Source organism: Diabrotica virgifera, chromosome 2 (genome assembly GCF_917563875.1).
Source record: "Diabrotica virgifera virgifera chromosome 2, PGI_DIABVI_V3a".
Taxonomy (NCBI): Eukaryota; Metazoa; Arthropoda; class Insecta; order Coleoptera; family Chrysomelidae; genus Diabrotica; species Diabrotica virgifera.
Window position 1 is genome coordinate 209,708,183 of NC_065444.1, and position 20,834 is coordinate 209,729,016.

Here is a 20,834-nt window from a genome sequence, read left to right on the forward strand (position 1 = left end):
ATTCATCTCTTTAAGTTAATGATGCCATTTTCAAGTAGAATGACATTCTATTAATGTTTACATATCCATACCAGTGTGAATTTTACTACACGTAATTTGCCGTGTAAAGACAGAAAGAGTAGGGATAGCCGTAAAATATTTGCGAATTATGTACCGATGGCCTTACGATTTAAGATATAAACTGAATGTTTTATATCTTAAAGTTTCAATGGTTTATTTTACAACTACATACACTTTATTTAGGTATACAGGATAAGGCAGATAGAACTAAAGGCAACTGAATCGTGAAAATTTGAATGAAGGGATTTTGAAGGGTGATCTATTTTTAATGAAAATATTTTCATCTACTTGCTACTTCCGATAATACCGGAAGTTGCTTGTAACTTCGTTTTTTTAATGGGACACCCTGTATATTTTCACATTTTTGGATTCTCCTTGATTTCTTCTTTCTTAAAGTATGATTTTGTAGTATTATACAGCGTAGTTTAAAGTTAATTACGTTTTCATTAATTTCGTAGCAACATTCACACCCTGTAGAATTGTAGGAGTTTGACATAATAAACTCTATTTATGTTCGGTATGTGAGAAAGAAAAAACCTTTGTGCAAGAGAACTGAAATTAGACTGAGAGTTAGGCTGGCAAGGTGTTACATTTTTTCGACTCTGCTTTACGGGATAGAAGCATGGACTCTTAACGCATCGACTACTAAAAAGTTGGAAGTCATGAGTAGAGTCAACAAAAGACTGAAAATATTGGAAACCATCAAGACACGAAAGCTGCAGTACCTGGGGCATGTTATGCGTAATGAGAGATACAACATACTTCAGTTGATTATACAGGGGAAAATCCAGGGCAAGAGAAGTGTAGGAAGGAGACGAATTTCGTGGTTGCGTAACTTGAGGGAATGGTACGGATGCACATCAACCGAACTGTTTAGAGCAGCAGCATCTAAGATCAGAATAGCCATGATGATTGCCAACCTCCGTCGCGGAGATGGCACGTGAAGAAGAAGAAGATGTTCAAATGCTTTTTAATATAGTCTACTATTATTAAGAATTATCGGTATAGTTAAATTTTTTATTTTAGTTTACAGGGTTGGTCGAAACTCGGAATGAGTATTTTCTGAATTTTCTTAAATGGAACACCCTGTATTTTAGTATTGTAATACAATGTTATTTTATGGTACTTTTTAATTTTTTAAGCATTCCCTATATCTAGCTGCTTTAATTTGTGAGTTATTGGTGTTTCAAGCCAAACATTAATTTCAACACAAAATACGTGAACTTTTATTAAGTTGGTCGTAAAAATATTCAATTACAAATAATTTTTCGGAAATTAATACATATTAATCTAGACTGATACTTAAAATTGCCAATAATGATTGAGCTATCAAAATACCCACGTAGTTAAGATTGTTTGTTGGTGCGATTATCAATTAAGCACAAATTAAAGCAGTTAGTTATAGGGAATGCGTAAAAAGTAAAAAAGTACCATAAAATATCGTTTCATTACAATACTAAAATATAGGGTGTTCCATTTAAGAAAACTCAGAAAATACTCATTCCGAGTTTCGACCAATCCTGTATACTAAAATGAAAAAAATTAGCTATAAAAATAATTTTTAACAATATTAGACTATATTAAAAATCATTTGAAGATAAATAGAGTTTTTGATGCCAAACTACTACAATTCTACAGGGTGTGAAAGTTGCTACGAAATTAATAAAAAAAAACGTAATTAAAACTACCCTGTATAATACTACAAAACCTCATATTTTAAGAAAGAAGAAATCAAGGAGAATCCAAATATGTGAAAATATATAGGGTGTCTCATTAAAAAAAAACGAAATTATAAACAACTTCCGGTAAAACCGGAAGTACCAAATAGGTGAAAATATTTTCATTATATAGGGTGAGGCAGATAAAGGGCCTATTAGAAATATCTCGAGAACTAAAGGCAACTGAATTATGAAAAATTGGAATAGGGGGGTTTTGAAGAGTGATCTATTTAATGAAAATATTTTCATCTATTTGGTACTTCCGGTTATACCGGAAGTTGCTTATAACTTCGTTTTTTTTAATGGGACACTCTATATATTTTTACATTTTTGGATTCTTTTCGATTTCTTCTTTCTTAAAATATAAGGTTTTGTAACATCATACTCAGTAGGTTAAAAGATAATTACGTTTTCTTATTAATTTCGTAGCAATATTCACACCCTGTAGGATTGTAGTAGTTTGACATAATAAACTTTATTTATGTTCAAATGATTTTAAATATAGTCTAATATTGTTAACGATTATTAGTGTAGCTAAATTTTTAATTTTAGTATACAGGGTGGGTCGAAACTCGGAATGAGTATTTTCTGAGTTTTCTTAAATGGAACACCCTATATTTTAGTATTGTAATGAAGTGATATTTCATGGTACTTTTTTACTTCTTAAGCATTCCCTATACCTAACTGCTTTAATTTGTGCTTAATTGTTAATCGCACCAAAAATCTTAACTTCGATGGTATTTTGATAGCTTAACCATTATTGGCAATTTTAAGTATCAGTCTAGATTAATATGTATTTATTTTCAAAAAATTATTTATGATTGAATATTTTAACGGCCAACCTAATACAATTTCGCCTATTTTGTGTTGCAATTAATGCTTGGCTTGAATCACCAATAACTCACATACTAAAGCAGTTAGATATAGGGACTGCTTAAGAAATTAAAAAGTAACATAAAATAAAATTTCATTACAATACTAAAATATAGGGTATTCCATTTAAGAAAACTCAGAAAATACTCATTCCGAGTTTCGACCAACCCTGTATACTAAAATGAAAAATTTAACTATATTAATAACTCTTAACAATAGTAGACTATATTAAAAATCATCTGAACACTAATAGAGTTTATTATGTCAAACTACTACAATCCTACAGGGTGTGAGTGTTGCTATGAAATTAATAAGAAAACGTAATTATCTTTTAACCTACCCTGTATAATATTACAAAACCTTATATTTTAAGAAAGAAGAAATCTAGGAGAATCAAAAATGTAAAAATATACAGGGTGTCCCATTTAAAAAAACGAAGTTACAATCAACTTCCGGTATAACCGGAAGTAGCAAAGAGACAAAAATATTTTCATTAAATAGTTCATACCTCAAAACCCTTGTATTCAAATTTTTATTATTCTCTTAGGTTTAGTTCTCGAGATATTTCTAATAGGCCCTTTATCTGCCTCACCCTGTATAGATCAGTCTTGAAAACCCCTTTATTCCCATGTTCATAATTCAGTTGCCTTTATTTCTCGAGATATTTCTAATAGGCCTTTTATCTGCCTCACCCTATACAGGGTGTTTCATTAATAATTGTCCATATAGTAACTGGAGAAACCTTAGCACAAAATACGAATATTTAAGATTTAACCTAAAACACTTAAATAAAATGTGGTTCCTTACTGAGTTACATGGTGTTTTACCTAAAAATTTAAAAACTATTTTTGCTCAGCAATTTAAAACTATTCCACGTATCCTTTTCATACTTGGTAGAAAGTGTGACTACTAGATACCCTACTAAATTATGATAAACAAACGTTTCTAGCTACTACCAGAGGCGTACGACAGGGGATGGCGAATGGTTGACCCTTCTCAAATTCTACACCACTGAAGAAATTACTATTTTAGTGCCATTTTTAGATTCTCCAATACTTTCTACACAAATAATATACTCTTCATTGGTAACGATAAAGTCATTAGTTTTCAAGATATTTGAAGTTAAATATAAAACGGCACAGTTATTGTGATTAATTTATGATATGTCATACGATTAAAATTTAAAAATTATTTTCACCCAGTACTTTAAAACTATTTGGCGTATCCCTATCATACTTGGCAGAAAGTGTAGGTACTGTACACTCTACTAAATTAAGATAAATAAACGTTTCTAGCTACTACCAGAGGCGCTCGATAGGGGATAGTGGCTGGTTGACCCTTCCCAAATTTTACGCCACTGACGAAATTGCTATTTTAGTTTAATTTTTGATTTTGACATACTTTTTATGTAAATAATGTACTCTTCATTCGTAACGATAAAATTAGTTTTCGAGATATTTGAAATTAAAAATGAAGCGACAAAGTACATTAATCAAAATAACCGTGTCGTTTCATTTTTAACTTCAAAGATCTCGAAAACTAGTGACTTTATCGTACCGAATGAAGAGTATATTATTTTCATAGAAAGTATTGGAGAATCCAAAAATTGAACTAAAATAGCAATTTCGCCAGTGGCGTAGAATTTTGAAAGGGTCAACCATTCACTTTCCCCCGTCGTACGCCTCTGGTAATAGCCAGAAACGTTTGTTTAACATAATTTAGTAGTTTGTGCAGTACCTATACTTCCTGCCAAGTATGAAAAGGATACGTCAAATTGTTTTAAAATGCTAAGCAAAAATAGTTTTTAAATTTTTAGATAAAACACCCTGTAACTCAGTAAGGAACCACATTTTATTTAAGTGTTTTAGGTTAAATCTTCGTATTTTGTGCTAAGGTTTCTCCAGTTACTATATGAATAATTATTAATAAAACACCCTTATAGGTACCTTGTCTAGCTGCATATCTTTTCCATTTATATTTCTCCATGGAGGTTTGTTACAATGTTTGTTACGATGTTTGTTATAATACTCATTTGTAGATAAACTGATAATGTTTACCGATTAGTAAACTAAAATCATATATCCTGTAAGGTTCTTATACTTCAAAGTGGAGCAGAGAGCATTAGTGAAAACGCGCCATCGGGTTCTACCGATACGCGGCGACCCCTTCTTCTTTTTCCTTGGGGATGCCACTCTAGGGCACTCTTTGATTACTGGAACTATTGTTTCAGAGTGTGTGACCTTCTGATTTTTTCTGGACTTCTATTTCTACCCTGTTTTGCTCGGTCAGGTGTAGTAGATCTTCGTTTCTGATGATGTTAGGGCAGACAATACGATTTTCTCCGTAGACATTTATTAACAAGACCTGCAGTTTGTCTGTAGGGGTTTTTGTCACTTTCCAGGTTTCACATCCGTAGAGTAGAATATACATGACATTTGACTGGAATATTCAGATCTTTGGCTTCAGTGGAAAGTGTCATCCAACTTGACCGGAATTAAAACTGGAATTACGATTAATAATACTAGATACAACTTTTATGTTTTGCGTTCAAAATTAAAAAATATAATCTGGATATTGTTCCGAAACATGTAAAAGAACGTAACAAAATATAAAAGAAAAACCACTTCGACCGAACTATAAAAAGTAAGTAGTTGAAGCTATACCACATCCCGTCAGATCTGCATATACACATCTTTCCCACAAGAGAAATGTAATTTTTATGCCAAATTTTAAACATTCTCCGTAACTTGAATAATACATTTATTTTTCTTTCGCCTGTCTTATATGTCAGAATTTATACACTTCTGAAGTGGTGGTTTTGCAGAGAACATATCAAATCCAGTGTTGGAAAACGGTTATTGCCACCATTACTGTTGGAAACTATTGATGCTTCCTATTTGCGGCTAGCACGGAACATGGAACTGTGAAATTTCCTAAAAGGAAATTGAAAGGCTACGTTGTACGTTTTCAAGTTAGCGAGAGTTTGCCATCGTGGCGTGTCTGGGCGATTATGTCTATTGCTTTTTATATTCAGCTGTTGACGTGAATTTAAATGTATGCAGTGTGAATAAAATTTAGGAACTAAAAGTAATATTTTTTATTAATAACTTAATTTATATCTATGGTTTGTTTCTTAACCAGGAGGAGTAAAGTAAAAAGACAGATTCACACCCAAGAAAGTCACTAGAAAAACCACCAAATACATCTTCTTTTTTGGTTGATCATGTGGCCCTCGACGGTAATCCATAAATATTATATTATATTAATACGTATCTAAAGAGTTCTGAAAACAAGTGCTTTTTATATTAAAGCAGACTAAAAATATAAAAATTAAAGGGATAACGCAGAAAACACAAAAAATCGTCCATATAACTTAATTAAGCTATGAAAATTCCAATAGTGTCAAAATTTGATAAATGTCATTAGTGTAAAATTTTTGCAGGTGCGTAGACTTTCATTTAGCAGATGCCGCTACGCACCTACTACCTTCACGTCAGTTGCAATGTGGGGACTAATAAATGTCGAAAATTTTTACCTCGAGTAGAGATAGCAGCCTATGCATTCTCTGAAGAGCATCTAATAAGAGGTGAAATCGTCGATAAGAGTGCTGGTTGCGCTCTCTAACCTAATAGTATGGTATAACTAGACCCAAACCCAGACATCCAAAGTGAAAGTTATCCTCCAACACCAAATTGTTCTATATGGTCCACATAATGTTCAGAAGAAAGTCACACCATTTTGAGCGTTGGGTTTGGGGGGGAGAGGGGGAGAAATCGGTAAATTCGTAGTTTTTTACGTTTTTCGTCAATATTTCTAAAACTACGCGGTTTAGCATTAACAACCTTCTATACAAACATGCTCTACATTAAATTTGAAATAAAAAAGGTCCTATGCATAATCCTTCTAAAATGAACGGTTCAAAAGTTACGGAGGTAGTATAGTATAATTCGTCCAAAAAAAGGCCTAACCCAGACATCCAAAGTAAAAGTTTTCCTTCAACACCAAATTGTTCTATATGGTCCACATATTGTTCAGTAAAAAGTTACACCATTTTGAGAGTCCGGTTTGGGGGGGAGATGGGGGAAAAGTCGGTAAATTAGTAGTTTTTTTACGTTTTTCGTCAATATTTCTAAAACTATGCTTTGGCGTAAACAGCGTTCTATACAAAAATGTTCTACGTGAAATTTAAAACAAAAAAGGTCCTATACATAATTGTTATAAAATCAACGGTTCCAGAGTTACGGAGGGTAAAAAGTGGAGGTTTTCGATACTTTTTATATTCTTTGGGCAATTTATAGAAATTTTCTTTAACAGGATTGTGTTTTGTAAATAAAATTTGCTATTCCAGTGGCCGATGATATGTTAGTGATAAGCCCTTGAAGAAACGTCAACCTCAGCACCCAAAATCATCATCAATTGCCCAGATAATATAAAAAGTATCGAATACTTCCACTTTTCACCCTCCGTTACTCTGGAACCGTTGATTTTATAACAATTATGTATATTACCTTTTTTGTTTTAAATTTTATGTAGAACATTTCTGTAAAGACCATGTTTACGCTAAAGCATAGTTTTAGAAATATTAACGAAGAACGTAAAAAAACTACTAATTTACCGACTTCTCCCCCATCTCCCCCCCAAACCGGACGCTCAAAATGGTGTAACTTTTTACTGAACAATAGGTGGACCATATAGAACAATTTGGCGTTGGAGGAAAACTTTTACTTTAGATGTCTGGGTTAGGCCTTTTTTGGACCAATTATACTATACTACCTCCGTAACTTTGGAACCGTTCATGTTAGAAGGATTATGCATAGGACCTTTTTTATTGCAAATTTAATGTAGAACATTTTTGTGTAGAGGATTGTTCATGTTAAATCGCATAGTTTTAGAAATATTGACGAAAAACCTAAAAAACTACGAATTTACCGATTTCTCCCCCCCCCCCAACCCGACGCTCAAAATGGTGTGACTTTTTTATGAACATTATGTGGACCATATAGAACAATTTGGTGTCTGGGTTCTGGCATTATTTGGATCAATTATATCATACTATAAGTAAAAATTAAGACAGTTTTGGCTTGGCATTGCAACCGAATAAAAATGGTATAAATTTTTATAAAAGTAAGAAAGTTACAATACCTGGGACAAGTAATGAGGGGACAGCGATATGAAATACTAAGATTGATAATACAGAGAAAGATAAGAGAAGGAAGGAGTAGAGGAAGAGAAGAGTGTCATGGTTGAACAACTTAAGGGATTGGTCTAAATGCTGTTCAATAACTTCGGAGTAGCCGCAGATAGAGTAAAGTAATGGTGATTTCCAATCTCCGACTAGGAGACGGCAGAAGCAGACCAACAATAATGATAGGTACTGTTCTAAAATATTTTTAGGTTTACTTTTTACAAATAATTTTCAAACCTGTCCTCGTAAAACTGAATTTGAAAATAACACTCAAAATTTATGATTCCCACAGGTTTGACCCTATAAATTAAAATTTTATAAAATATTTACGATCACACATATTATTATGTATTCGCAATATTGCCATTAAAATTTTATAGACACCGCCTAAAATGAAGATAAAAGGGTTCAAGGGCGACCGTACATGTCTCTCAACCCGAAATGCTGGAACCGTCATAAAATATTTATACTAATCTTGTTCTGGCAATATTCGTACATTAGTTAATTACATACAAAATTAAAGACAAATAAGAAGGGTATAATAAAAAAAATAGAGAGTGAGCGTTGTATAATTATTGTAGAAGAGTATTTTTGCTAATTGCAGTAATTTGTATCTGTATAATTTATAATGGGTGTCCCAAAAGGATACCGCACACATTTTATGGAAAATATAATATCACTCAAATGAAATAAAATGTATATGGATAGATTGGTATCAAAATTACAATTATTTCATCTCATTGCGCCAACTCTGAATTTTAACCAATAACGGCGTAAATTGTAATTAAAGTTTATCGAAATCACATTTTTGAAATCAATAAAACTGTTATTCATAAATACTATTAGTCTAGCGGCTATTGAAAAGAGCTTACCCAGCGTGATCTAAGCGGATTAGAAGAACTATATACTTTTGTACGACTGCCAAATTATACCCACGATATTATCCATAAGCATCTTCCTTAAAGATTTATGAAGTAGTGATTCCGAATTTGTTTCTCTCTTGGACACACGTATAATCCCATTTAATTTTAGATTGATGTATATCAATTTACGGCGTGATTATGCAAAATTCCAGAGTTTTCTGTTAAATTATAAAGTAGATCGGATAGAGTTATGTAGGGTTATCAGGCAAATGGCCTGCACGGCTTTGCTGACACATACGCACTCTTGTCGAAATTGTCCATGACTGTTTTGCTTTATAGTAGAGACATTTTACTTCAAACAGCCACATAAAAAGAAATCTAATGGTGTTAAATCACACCATCTGAGGAGCTAAGATCACCGAAACGAGAGATGATTACACATCCAGGAAATGTACTACACAAATGGCGGCAAATTCAAACCTGTTGTGAATTTTGGGGAACTTTAAACATAAACAAATTATAAACGACACATTGCGATAAAATACAAAGAACAGAGTAGTTGCCATCTACTTTAGATAATAAAAATTTCGATTTCGATGCCTACATGATTGGAAAAGTTGAACGCGTGAAATAAGTACTATAATTATTATATTTTTGTAGAGGGTGGTGTAGTACACATCTCAGGTACGATACATCACTATTTGTACGATACATCACTATTTTCTGTCCGAACATTTGTTCGCATATTACAGGACCAGCCAAACAGTATATTTTCGGAATATTTTAGGTTTATAGCTTCAAAAGCCTAAAGTAAAAATTAATAAATATAGCAAGACTAATAAGTTACGAGTCCCACTACGTGAAAAGAATGTAATATGTATTTTCTAATACAATGTGGATTTGTGCACAATTCGTCTTTTTTTAAATTTTACATTATTTGTTTATTGTGATTTGCATAAAAAGTTTTATATTTTATCATATTTAGGAGAAATTATTGCTCAGTAATTATATTTTAACGAATATTATTTTTTCTACAACCGCACCGCGTTAAAAATGCAATTTTTAGCACTCCATACGAGCGTTAAAAATGCTACTTTAAGGCACAAAATATTTTTAAGGCACTGCAGTTCGTATTGACCGTATAGGAAATTTTGATGTAATGTCAAAAAAATATAAAAATGGAATGTCAGTCAACTTCAAGTAAAAGTTTTTGTAGATACTGTCCTGTAATTACGTTTGTAGAAAAAATATTGTATGATATGCGTGTTAAAAAGTACATTTTTAAGGCACTCATGTGAATTGCAGAATTCGCTTCGCTCATTCTGCAAACTTTCACATGCGTGCCTTAAACGTGTACTTTTAACACTTATATCATAAATAACTATTGAATAATAGATAAAAATAAAAATTCAAATGATTGTGAAATAGCACGGAGATAACTCATTGAAGCAATTTATGTGTGGAAATATTATTCGATTCGGTTACAAATTTTGGGATTGTTATGGAAGTAGCGAATACTGTTAGAATTTTAGCTTTTATACTAGCAAAACAATCGCTAAAAATGATCACGAATATTTGACCTTAGGATCCAAAGTACCTATACTACATACTTGAAATTAGTAATGGAGCAATAGAAATATGTAGATACTGTGTCATAGTAGATAGCATTAGAAAAATTCTGAACATGAATCATCAAGGTGTTTGTTATACAAATTTACCACCACATTTCACGTATTGCATGTTGTAACCTGGTAACAGAAAGTATGATTAACATTTCCAGTTAAAATAGTTTATAAAGGTTCTAACAGTAAATGAATGCAGATTAATTATCAATATTCTAAAAAGAATAATATGATAAGAATGTTTTATTTAGGTATATGTATTTCTTTAAAGATATTCGACTTAAAAACGTAAACTATTACTGTTATCGTCATCATCATCATCAGTGGCATCACAGGCCGTTATGAGCTAAAACCTTCTTCAGAACAATCCTCCATTCACCCCTGTCTCTGGCAACCCTTCTTCATATTCTAACTTCAATAGATTTTAAATCGGCCTCTAGATTGTCTGGTTAACTAAGTCTCGATCTTCCTTGTCCTTGAACGCCTGCACCACAAACCTTGCTCTCCTATTCCTCCATACATTCTTCTTAGGATTTTTTGTTCGAAACGTCTGAACAGTTCTTGGGCCTTGTGTGAAGTGACGTATCTGCTCCATATGTTAGCACTAGTTTTATTAGTATTTTAAAGATGGTCACTTTTATTTTTTTGGGTAGTTTTGAGACCATCTGTCTTTTCAAGCTATAGTAACACTTATTGACCAGCAATATTCTTCTTTTAATTTCTTCACTCATGTTGTTATCTTCAGTCAACATCGAGTCTAGGTGAAGTTCTAAAAATAGTCAATTATTATTCTTTTAGGTGCCTGGTTGTTTGATCGCAAATACAATACAAGACATAATATTTGATCTTTTAGGCATTTATATTTAGTTCTATTCTCTCTGCAGATGCCCTTAACGTGAACAGAGACTCTGTGGATGTCCACGTGATCTGCATATTCGACAACTTGTACAGATTTGACAAGAGAGAGAGAGAGAGTCAGTTACGTTAATCTGAGAATCTCTAATTACCCTTTTTAGAGCAAGTTTAAATAAGAGACACGATGTCCCATCACCTCGTGATGGAAGGGTCTTGAAAGATCGTTCTGGATTCTGACCATGCTAGCTTCTCCTGTGAGTATAAGTTCAGTTAAGTGAAGAAGACGAAGCGGTATTTAAAATTCGTTTATAGTATCTAATAATTTAGTCGTACGCGGCTTTGAAATCCATGAATATGAGATGAGTGTCGACCCACGAGATTTTTGAAAAAAACCCGAGTTCGGCGTCGAATATTATCATCAATATTATCGTTGATTGAGGTAGGGGAGGGTAATTCGTAATACATCAATCAACGCTATTATTCAATTTTAACATCTGATTAATAGGATTACCACAACGTAAGATGGATACGGACTCAAGTTGAACACCGCAAAGATAAAGGTGATGGCTGTCAGTAAAACGCCAATACATCCGGAAATGGTGAACAACTAGAGGCGCATTTAAATCAAAGCGAACACGAACGAACGAACGAAGGAACGAATTCGTAGGTGTTCGCTTGGTCATTCGTTCGCTACAAAGTGGGGCCATTTACATTGAAGCAAATGTTCGCATTCGTTGATGATCGGGAGTGCATATTGCCCGCAGATGTTTTAAGATGGGCCAGTCACACATTGTGTTTAAGTTTATTGTCGTGTTTCGAGTTCTGCAATGTGTGTTCTGTAAGGAAAAAATATGTCATATTCAAAAATATAAGTATAAATTTTGATACGACTTCAATAATTTCATTTTGTCCTGTCTCTATTCTATAATTATTTTATTTAAATCTGGCATTATCGACTAAAGTTTATCGACTAAATTATACAATTATAAATTCATATTTCTTGTTCTTCTTAAGATGCCGTACATTTCTTCGTAGGCGTCTACCGTACATTGTCTTGTTTATAAAATATTACTGTTTTTAGCAGCATTGCAAAGCATTTCATAGCCGTGGATTCTTGTCCACTGGCGGTGGCGATTACGCAGCCTTGACATCTTTTCCCCAGACCCATCTTTCCGTCGAGTATCAGTTGCTGAAAAGTGTATCGTTCCCCTCGTAATATGTGCCCCAAGTATGCAGTCTTCTAACTTTTAACATAATTTAAAAGTTCCCTATCCTGTAAACCCGCTCTTTTTAGTACTTAATCATTTCTGACTCTGTCCGTTCATGATATTCTAAGCATTCGTCGTAGGGACCACATTTCAAACACTTCAAATTTGTTAATGGAACTGGTCTTTACCGTCCATGCTTCCATTCCGCACGAGAGCACAGGTCAAACGTAACACTTTTTAGCATATAAATTATTGACAAAATATGTATATTCATATTTCTAATAATGACAAAAGTAATGACAAAAAAAATTATCTTCTTAAAATAATTTTGAATTCAATATATTTAGGTAGGTACCTGTAATGTGCTTCGAACTAATGAACGCAATCTGTACCAGCAGCCAGGTAACAGGTATTATAGGCTGCTTGAGTAGCTTGAGGGAGCATAGAGAATAATACATATATTAAAGAACCAGCTTTCTTAAAATTCTTCCTCGAAAAAGTTGCTTGCTCTTGGTATTATGACTACATTATGTTCAAATAATAAATTGTAAAATTGGTGTATCAAAATAAATTTGCTTTTAATTAATTTGATTAGCTTAGTCTTTCTGGGTTGAAATTTATCCAATAAAAACATTAGGCTTTTAAAAGCAAGCCACTTCGAACTCGAACCCTCTTTTGTCTTTCTCGTCTAAATGATGCCAGAAGCTAATTCATTTTTTTAGTTCAGAGACATCAATTCCTATAGAAATGTTAAATCAAGCATCAGTTTTTCTGTTTATTATTTTATATAGCTTCGATTTCGGGTTTCATAGGCATTCTTCATTTCTATATAACTCGATTAATTGAAGTATCTTTTCATTGGTCCATTTCATACTGCAAAATTATGTTTTCACGACTACACAATAAACAATCCTCTCCAACTAATGTTTGTACATAAATTAAATCAGTACTTCTAAACGAATTCCTTCGCTACCGTCTATCCACTGTCCACATTGAACAACGATTTCCTTTGATGATTCGCTTACTTACCGACATCGGTTGGAACATGTGCGAATGCGAACGAATTCGTTCGGTCGTGCTCGATTCGCTGTACAAATACAATAAAGTTAACGAACGAATTCGTTCGATCGTTCGTGTTCGCTTTGATTTAAATGAGCCTTAACAGTATCACCTACCTTGGTTGTAATCTAAATGAGAACTGTAACATGAGCAAAGAAATTAGAATACGTATACAGAAGGCCCGAGCTGCATTCTTTAAGATGAAGAAACTGTTATGTGGAAAGAATATTACTTTGAGTTAGATTAGTGAGATGTTATGTGTACTCTTTTGTATGGTGTCGAAGGTTGGACTCTTCTCAACAAACTGGAAGCCTTTGAAATCTGGGTTTATCAGAGAATCCTACGAATAAGTTGGGTAGATCTAATTCGTAATGAAGTTGTTTTGCATCGGATGGGAAAAGTTACGGTCAAAACAGTTTAAAATCGCAAACTTGAATATTTTGGCCATGTTATGCGACACCCAGAGAGATATAATATACTCCATTCAATAATACAAGGCAAGGTAGACCGAAGAAGGGGGCCAGGTTAAAGAAGAACGTCATGGCTTATAAACCTGAGAGAATGGTTTAACAGATCCCCTGCATCCCTTTTCCGAGCTGGCGTCAACAAAATTACTATAGCCAATTTGATAGCCAACGCTCGATAATCGAGCACGGCACATGAAGAAGAAGATTATTCAATTTGACTTTACATCAGTGCGGCCTATACGACTCAACAATTCAACCAGCAGTAAAATAAAACGTACTCACCTCAAAACTTTTGACCACGCCTTTGAAGCTCTCTTTCGGTACGACCAAATGGAAAGTCCTTCCAACATAGGCTACCAAATCCTTCTCGTTCCATTTAACTAGCTTATCTCCCTCAAACTCAATCTCTAAGTCTTCAGTGACATCGAAAGCAAAGTCTTCTTCGTTGTCAGCGATTGTAGAGGGTAATAAGAATGTCGCCGTTGCTAGCAGCAAGACGACCAACGGTGGGCGGAGGTACATGGTAGAAAGAAGAGTGTTACGCTAGTGATCACGCTTTCATAGCTCTGCAACAAAAGAAAATGTTTTCAATATTAATTCATATAAACTAAATGTAAAGATAAATATGTATTAATAAATTCCGTAAAAAGATTTGGGATCGGCAATCCTAATTGCACTTCCCAATTCGAAAACTAGAAATCAAGATTGTTTACAATTACAGGGGATTGTTTATAAAGGAATACTGGAAATAATAACATGCCTAGACAAACTGCCAGATTTATGAATCTAGAAAATTCATGAGAATATACTGACCACTGTTTCAGCCATACTCCAGCGACTACATTGGTTAATACAGGTGCATTGGTATATTAAAAAGGCTTGGAGGATGGAAGCAGAAATAGCAGGATATATTGAAATTTTTTGCAGAATCAAATAAATGTATCAAATCAAATTAGTTGCTTTACGTATACAATATAATCGATAACCCTTCTACCGTAAGATGTTGGGTGTAAAGTCTTATTTTATGCTTCGTACATAAACTTCCTTTAATTTATCTTGTTACCTGCCATGTTCTTCGCTTGCTCTTTAGTGACAGTGACTCTTCTCTTGTCTAGGATGACGGCAATTTCATCGGTCCCATATCTTCCTGGGCCTAGCTCCTCGGTCTTTTCAAGGTTCTTCTTGCTTACCGGACTTGTTTTACTGGTCTTTCTTTAAGATGTTAGTGTATCCTAACCATGTGGACGTACCATCTCAGCTAGGTCTCTTCGTTGCTTTAAGTCCTGAATTTAATGTGTCAGTAAACTTTTCCTTAATCTCCAATTCTTCTTATTTGACCACTGTTATGTCTGCCTCTACAGATCAATCGTTTGGAAAATACAATTAAAGAAAATGTTTCCGTTGCATCAGTTTTTAATTACTTTGCAACCTGCAACTTTTTGAATTGTTTTCAGGATAATGCCAGGAAAAAAGTCTACAAGGGAAAAATGGGTGGAAATGCATACTTGCATTTAAAGTGCATAAAATGCATTCAAAATGCATAAACATGTCAAAATCATTATATTAAGAGTCACATTTTGATATTCGTGGGATCTTGGGGCCACTGACACTGAACACGAATACGCCATCGGAAGCTACACCCAGGAGAACCGATCCTGGTGCCCAGAGTCACTGCTAATGCACGTCATCTGGAGTTTCGAGGGGTTTCGGCAATAAATTGAAGCAAATAGGTTATTCTGGGGGTTTTTGGGGTTGCTAAATACGAATACGCCATCAAAACTGACACCCGGAGCACCTGGCACCCACGCTCAGTGCTAAGGTACTTCATCTTCTGGAGTTTCGAGGGTTTTCGGTACTGAATGCATGCAAATAGATTACTAGGGGGTTTTTGAGGTAGCTGAACACGAATGCGGAACTGACCCCGGACCACCTGATGCACAGAACCACTGCACGTCATCTTCTCGAGTTTCAAGGGTTTTTCGACACCAGGTGTACCGAAGGCCGTTATTGATGGCCCATTGTTATTCAGCAACCCCAAAAACCCCGAAGTAATATTTTTCCATCAATTTATTGTCGAAAACCTTTGAAACTCCAGATGACGCGTTTTAGCAGTGACCCTGGGCACCAGGTTCTCCTGGGGTCGGTTCTGATGGAGTATTCGTGTTCAGTTGCCCCAAAAACTCACCGAATAACAACATCTGGTCCTTATTATATTGATTTTGACTTGTTTATGCGCTGTTGGGTGCATTTCATGCAATATAAATGCAATTGTGCATTTCCACCCCTTTTTCAATTTAAGACCTCTTTCCTGTCATCCCGAACACAACGGAAAAAGTTGCAGTTGATAGGTGCTGTATTTAAAAATCGATTTATTTTTCTTTAATGCCCTGGTCTATATATTACGTTCATTCCCAAGTGAAAAGTTTGTGATATAGTCCAGGAACCGAAGCTTTTCACCTCGCAATTTTTATAGAATGGATCGATTTGATTAAAAATTTGAGAATAAGTAGTGGATATTCCAAGGATCAAAGTCTATATGATGCCGAAAGGCGCTTTTACCATGGGGGTTGTTTACACCATGTCGGGGGTGGAAATTTTTTATTATATTTTGGCCGCAAAAGTTGATAAAAACATTCATTCTAAGCAAAAAATGTTCTATACATTTTTTTGATACAATTAATAGTTTTCGATTTATTCGCTATCGAAAATGTTAGTCTTATTCAGATTCGTGCGGTCTATGGAAGCGGGGGAAGCGCCGCTTCCCTATGTATTCGTCGATATGAGAAAATATATTATTAATTAATATTTAATAATAAAATTTTTCCCTAATCCAAATAATCTACATATTACCTAGCCAATAGGCATTGAAAAATATTAAAAATTAATCGCGTACGAACCAACTCAATATGCACACAATTCAACTATTTGGTCCACTCCCGGCAGAAGCGCATCTCAAAATCGCCGCTTGTCATGCAGTTGTCCCTTTTAAAATTGGTCAGGGTTCAATGACCGCAGCCACTAGTCGCGCGAATTTTGGTATGCCATGAAAGCGCTCGTCGTATCGCCTTCCCGAAAGTGAGATGCTCCGACTGTTACTGCTGCTAAGGGGTGCTTAGGTATTACATACATTCGCTTAAAGAATATTTTGATTTAAATTTTTTGCAGAGATATTTCCTTTTACTGATCTTATATTTGACATTTTACAGAAATCAAATGGTATTGCATTTTGTATAAGACAAATTGATAAATTTATTAATACGATAATTAAAAACGAGAGCAGTTTAAAAATATTTGGGATAAAACTGAACATATGGGGTTTGAACATGCAAGAAAAATAATGAAGATTGATAATTTCGGAGACAGAGAGACAGAGAAAACAGAGGAAACAAAGAGACCTTTTGATAATATTCTACAACAAATGAATTCTAGCTTTCAAAATTTTAACGATTTAAAATTTGTAGAATTATATATAATCTTAATATTTCTAATTATAATTCATCAAAATTTCCCACAGAGGAATTTATGTCATTACGATTAAATAATGAAATTTTTTTGATATCCCAGCTTTGCATTCTCAGTTTAGTATCATTTATGAAACAACTGACATGAATGATAAAGAAATACCCAGAAATCTGGGATTTCTTTATAACTACTGGTTTAAACAAGTCGCTGTGTGAAGTGGTCAAGTTGTGTGAATTAGTACTACTAACTATCCCAGCCACAAGTGCATCAGTTGAACGAAGTTTTGCAGTATTAAGATGCATTAAAAGTTTCAAATTAAGAGTTTTAAAGAAATTTAACAAGCGAAGACAGACTTAGCCCTATTATCCATTAAAAAAGACTGCATTCAACAATTATTAGAAGTTGATAGGAGAATAGACCTCGAGTATAAATAAGTGTCATTTTAGTGAAAGTTGTGTGTTGTGGAAAATGCCTCGGAGTATATTTTTTTTTTAAATATGACTCTTCGTTAGAAAACCAAGCCCGGCGCGAGGACTCAAGGCCCGAGCTAGCAATACAGATCAATGATAGGTCACTAGTCACTAAAAATAGCGGGAATAGAGTGCCTCACGCAGTGCCGGTTCTAGGGTATAAGGCGCCTGCCTGCAACACTTGCATAGGCGCCCTTCGGTTTTTTAAATTGATATTTTGTATTGCACCAGCTGAACAAAAAGCTCAGTTTGGCGCCCCCTGAACAGGGGCGCCCGCCTGCAGTGCATCCCTTGCAGGCCCGTTATCGCCGGCCCTGGCCTCACGCATTCACGCGTCACGGATTTAGTGTGTGAGTCCTTGTACGCAGGACGTCTCACATAATTAAGTACTTTGCTGATAGAGAGCCCCTGCGCACCAAAGTGTTATCAGGTGGAAAGTTGCTCGACCCTCGACCCTTAAGAAAATATTTTTATATCCTTATTGAATCGCTTCCCCTTTCAAAAAAGTCACCGCACGCCACTGGTTTTATTTCAAAAAAATCAATGTTTTTCGATATACAGGGTGTTTGGTAACGAATGGGCCATAGCTTAACCTCAGATTCCTGAGGTTAAAATAGACCGATTTAAGCTAACTTACCTTAGTACAAAGTTTATAATAATCGAGATACAGGGTGTCAAAGTTAAACTTTTTTTTTATTTATTATTGAATATTTCCTGACAGGTATGAGATAACAACATGAAATTTAGTATGTGGGGGTTTTTTGGGTCGAGAAAACTAAATTCCTTACCAAAAATTATGTGCTGCCCAGAGGGCGCCACATACGCCTTTCAGCACTCATTTATTACGTTCAATTTTTTTATCCCTCACTCTGTGTAATTTTGACATTAAAATTTTTATTCTCCTATTAGTTTTACTTAAACAAGGTATACTTCTTTCATCTCCCTAAACTCAACCGTTTTCGAGATAAACGCATTTTAAATCTGCGATACACCATCATTTTTAGCATATCATTGTATTTACACCCGAAAAATAACTTAAAACCATAAAATTATCCAAAAATGTATCGCAAATTTCTTCAAATGGAATTTGAGATGCAATGACATAAATTTGAGAACTGGCACAATTATTATGGTTTTAAGTTATTTTTCGGGTGTAACTACAATGATATTATGCTAAAAATGATGGTGTACCGCAGATCTAAAATGCGTTTATCTCGAAAACGGTTGAGTTTAGGGAGATGAAAGAAGTATACCTTTTTTAAGTAAAACTAATAGGAGAATAAAAATTTTAATGTCAAAATTATACAGAGTGAGGGATGAAAAAAATTGAACGTAATAAATGAGTGCTGAAAGGCGTATGTGGCGCACTCTGGGCAATACATAATTTTTGGTAGGGAATTTAGTTTTCTCGACCCAAAAACCCCCACATACCAAATTTCATGTTGTTATCTCATACCTCTCAGGAAATATTCAATAATAAATAAAAAAAAGTTTAGCTTTGACACCCCATATCTCGGTTATTATAAACTTTGTACTAAGGTAAGTTAGCTTAAATCGGTCTATTTTAACCTCAGGAACCTGAGGTTAAGCTATGGCCCATTCTTTACCAAACACCCTGTATATACTCATTTACGATTCACTCAATTTTTGCCATAGAAAAAATTTTTTCAAACGAAGTTCTTGGGAATTTAATAACCTTCAATTTCATATTGAAATTATTTTTGTATCTCTGATGCTAATCTTTCCATTCTGAAGAAAATGGCATTTTTTACCAAACTACAAAAATTCTTTATTCGCTTTTAACTCCAGTTTTTTAAAAACTAATCATTCTAAGCCAGTCAACTTCTATAATCTATTATTAATACATAAATAAAGAAGAATAAATAATGCCAATGACTAAAAACACCGCTAACTTACAATATTGTGCTTCCAATTGGATTTCTCCCTTTTAAAAAAAAAATGTATTGATTTTTTAACCGTAACTTTTTATTTTTTTATCTTAGAAAGTTTGTTAAGAAATAATTTTGTAGGTTTTTACAAGATCTATAAGCCTATTAATATTAAATATTTTTAAAATCCTCCGTCACAAAAAGAGGTGACTTTGAAAGGGTTCGTAAAGGTGGTTTTTGCATGTTATTACAAGTTTTAATTGTCAAGAGCTCACTAAATTTTTGCCGTAGAAAAAATTTTTGCAAACCAAATTCTTGGGAATTAAATTAGCTACAATTTCATATGTAAATATTTTTTCCATTTAAAAGGCCATTTTTTACCAAACTACAAAAATTCGTTATTCGCTTTTAACTTAATTTTTTTTTAAACGAATCATTCTAAGCCGGTCAAACTTCTAGAACCTATTAATAATACTTAAATAAAGAAGACGAAATAAGGTCAATGAATAATTTTAATTAGGGTGGTGATTAGGAGGTTGCTTCCGATCTCTTTTTCGCTGAAAAAAATAGGGACTGGCATTCTTTTCATTATAAGTCACTTAATTTTTGAGCTAGAGACTTTTTTTATTTCTGGAGATAGATATTTTTAAATGCTTTAAATTAGTTTACACAAGTTATCCTCGAAAAATGCGTTTTCCCGTCTTTTGACTTTGAAACTAAAATATTTAGCATTTGACGAAGAAGAGCTATTACTCTTATGAGCTTATTATTTTTTACTACCATATAATAAAGTATGGCTCGATTAATATTGGTCTTAAAAAAACGGTGTTGTTTATTTTTAAAAGGTACATTTTTGTTGAGTAAAGTTGTTTTGATAAAATAAAAACTTTTGCAGTTTTTAGCGAAAAACTTATTAAAAACATTGATTTTTTCGATATAAAACTAACACTTTCGATAGCGAATAAATCGAAAACTATTAACTATATCAAAATATAATAACAAAATTTCACCCTCGAGATGCGGTGGCAAACACCCCTATGGTAAAAGCGCCTTTCGTCATCATATACATTTTGATCCTTGGACTATCCAGTAGGTACTTATTC

The 20,834-nt window shown here is 33.8% G+C and overlaps 1 protein-coding gene across 3 annotated transcripts in view; it reads right to left on the bottom strand.

The window, feature by feature from the left end:
• LOC114331564 (dystroglycan 1) overlaps positions 1-20,834 on the bottom strand; it is a 1,301,763-nt gene that overhangs the window by 92,874 nt on the left and 1,188,055 nt on the right. For all 3 annotated transcript variants that reach the window (XR_007696271.1, XM_050643062.1, XM_050643063.1), the window contains one exon: positions 14,193-14,476. Coding sequence is in view for 2 of the 3 variants with exons in the window: in XM_050643062.1 (XP_050499019.1) it covers positions 14,193-14,432 (240 nt within the window). In the remaining variant the exon portion in view is untranslated. The remainder of the gene's footprint in view (positions 1-14,192; positions 14,477-20,834) is intronic.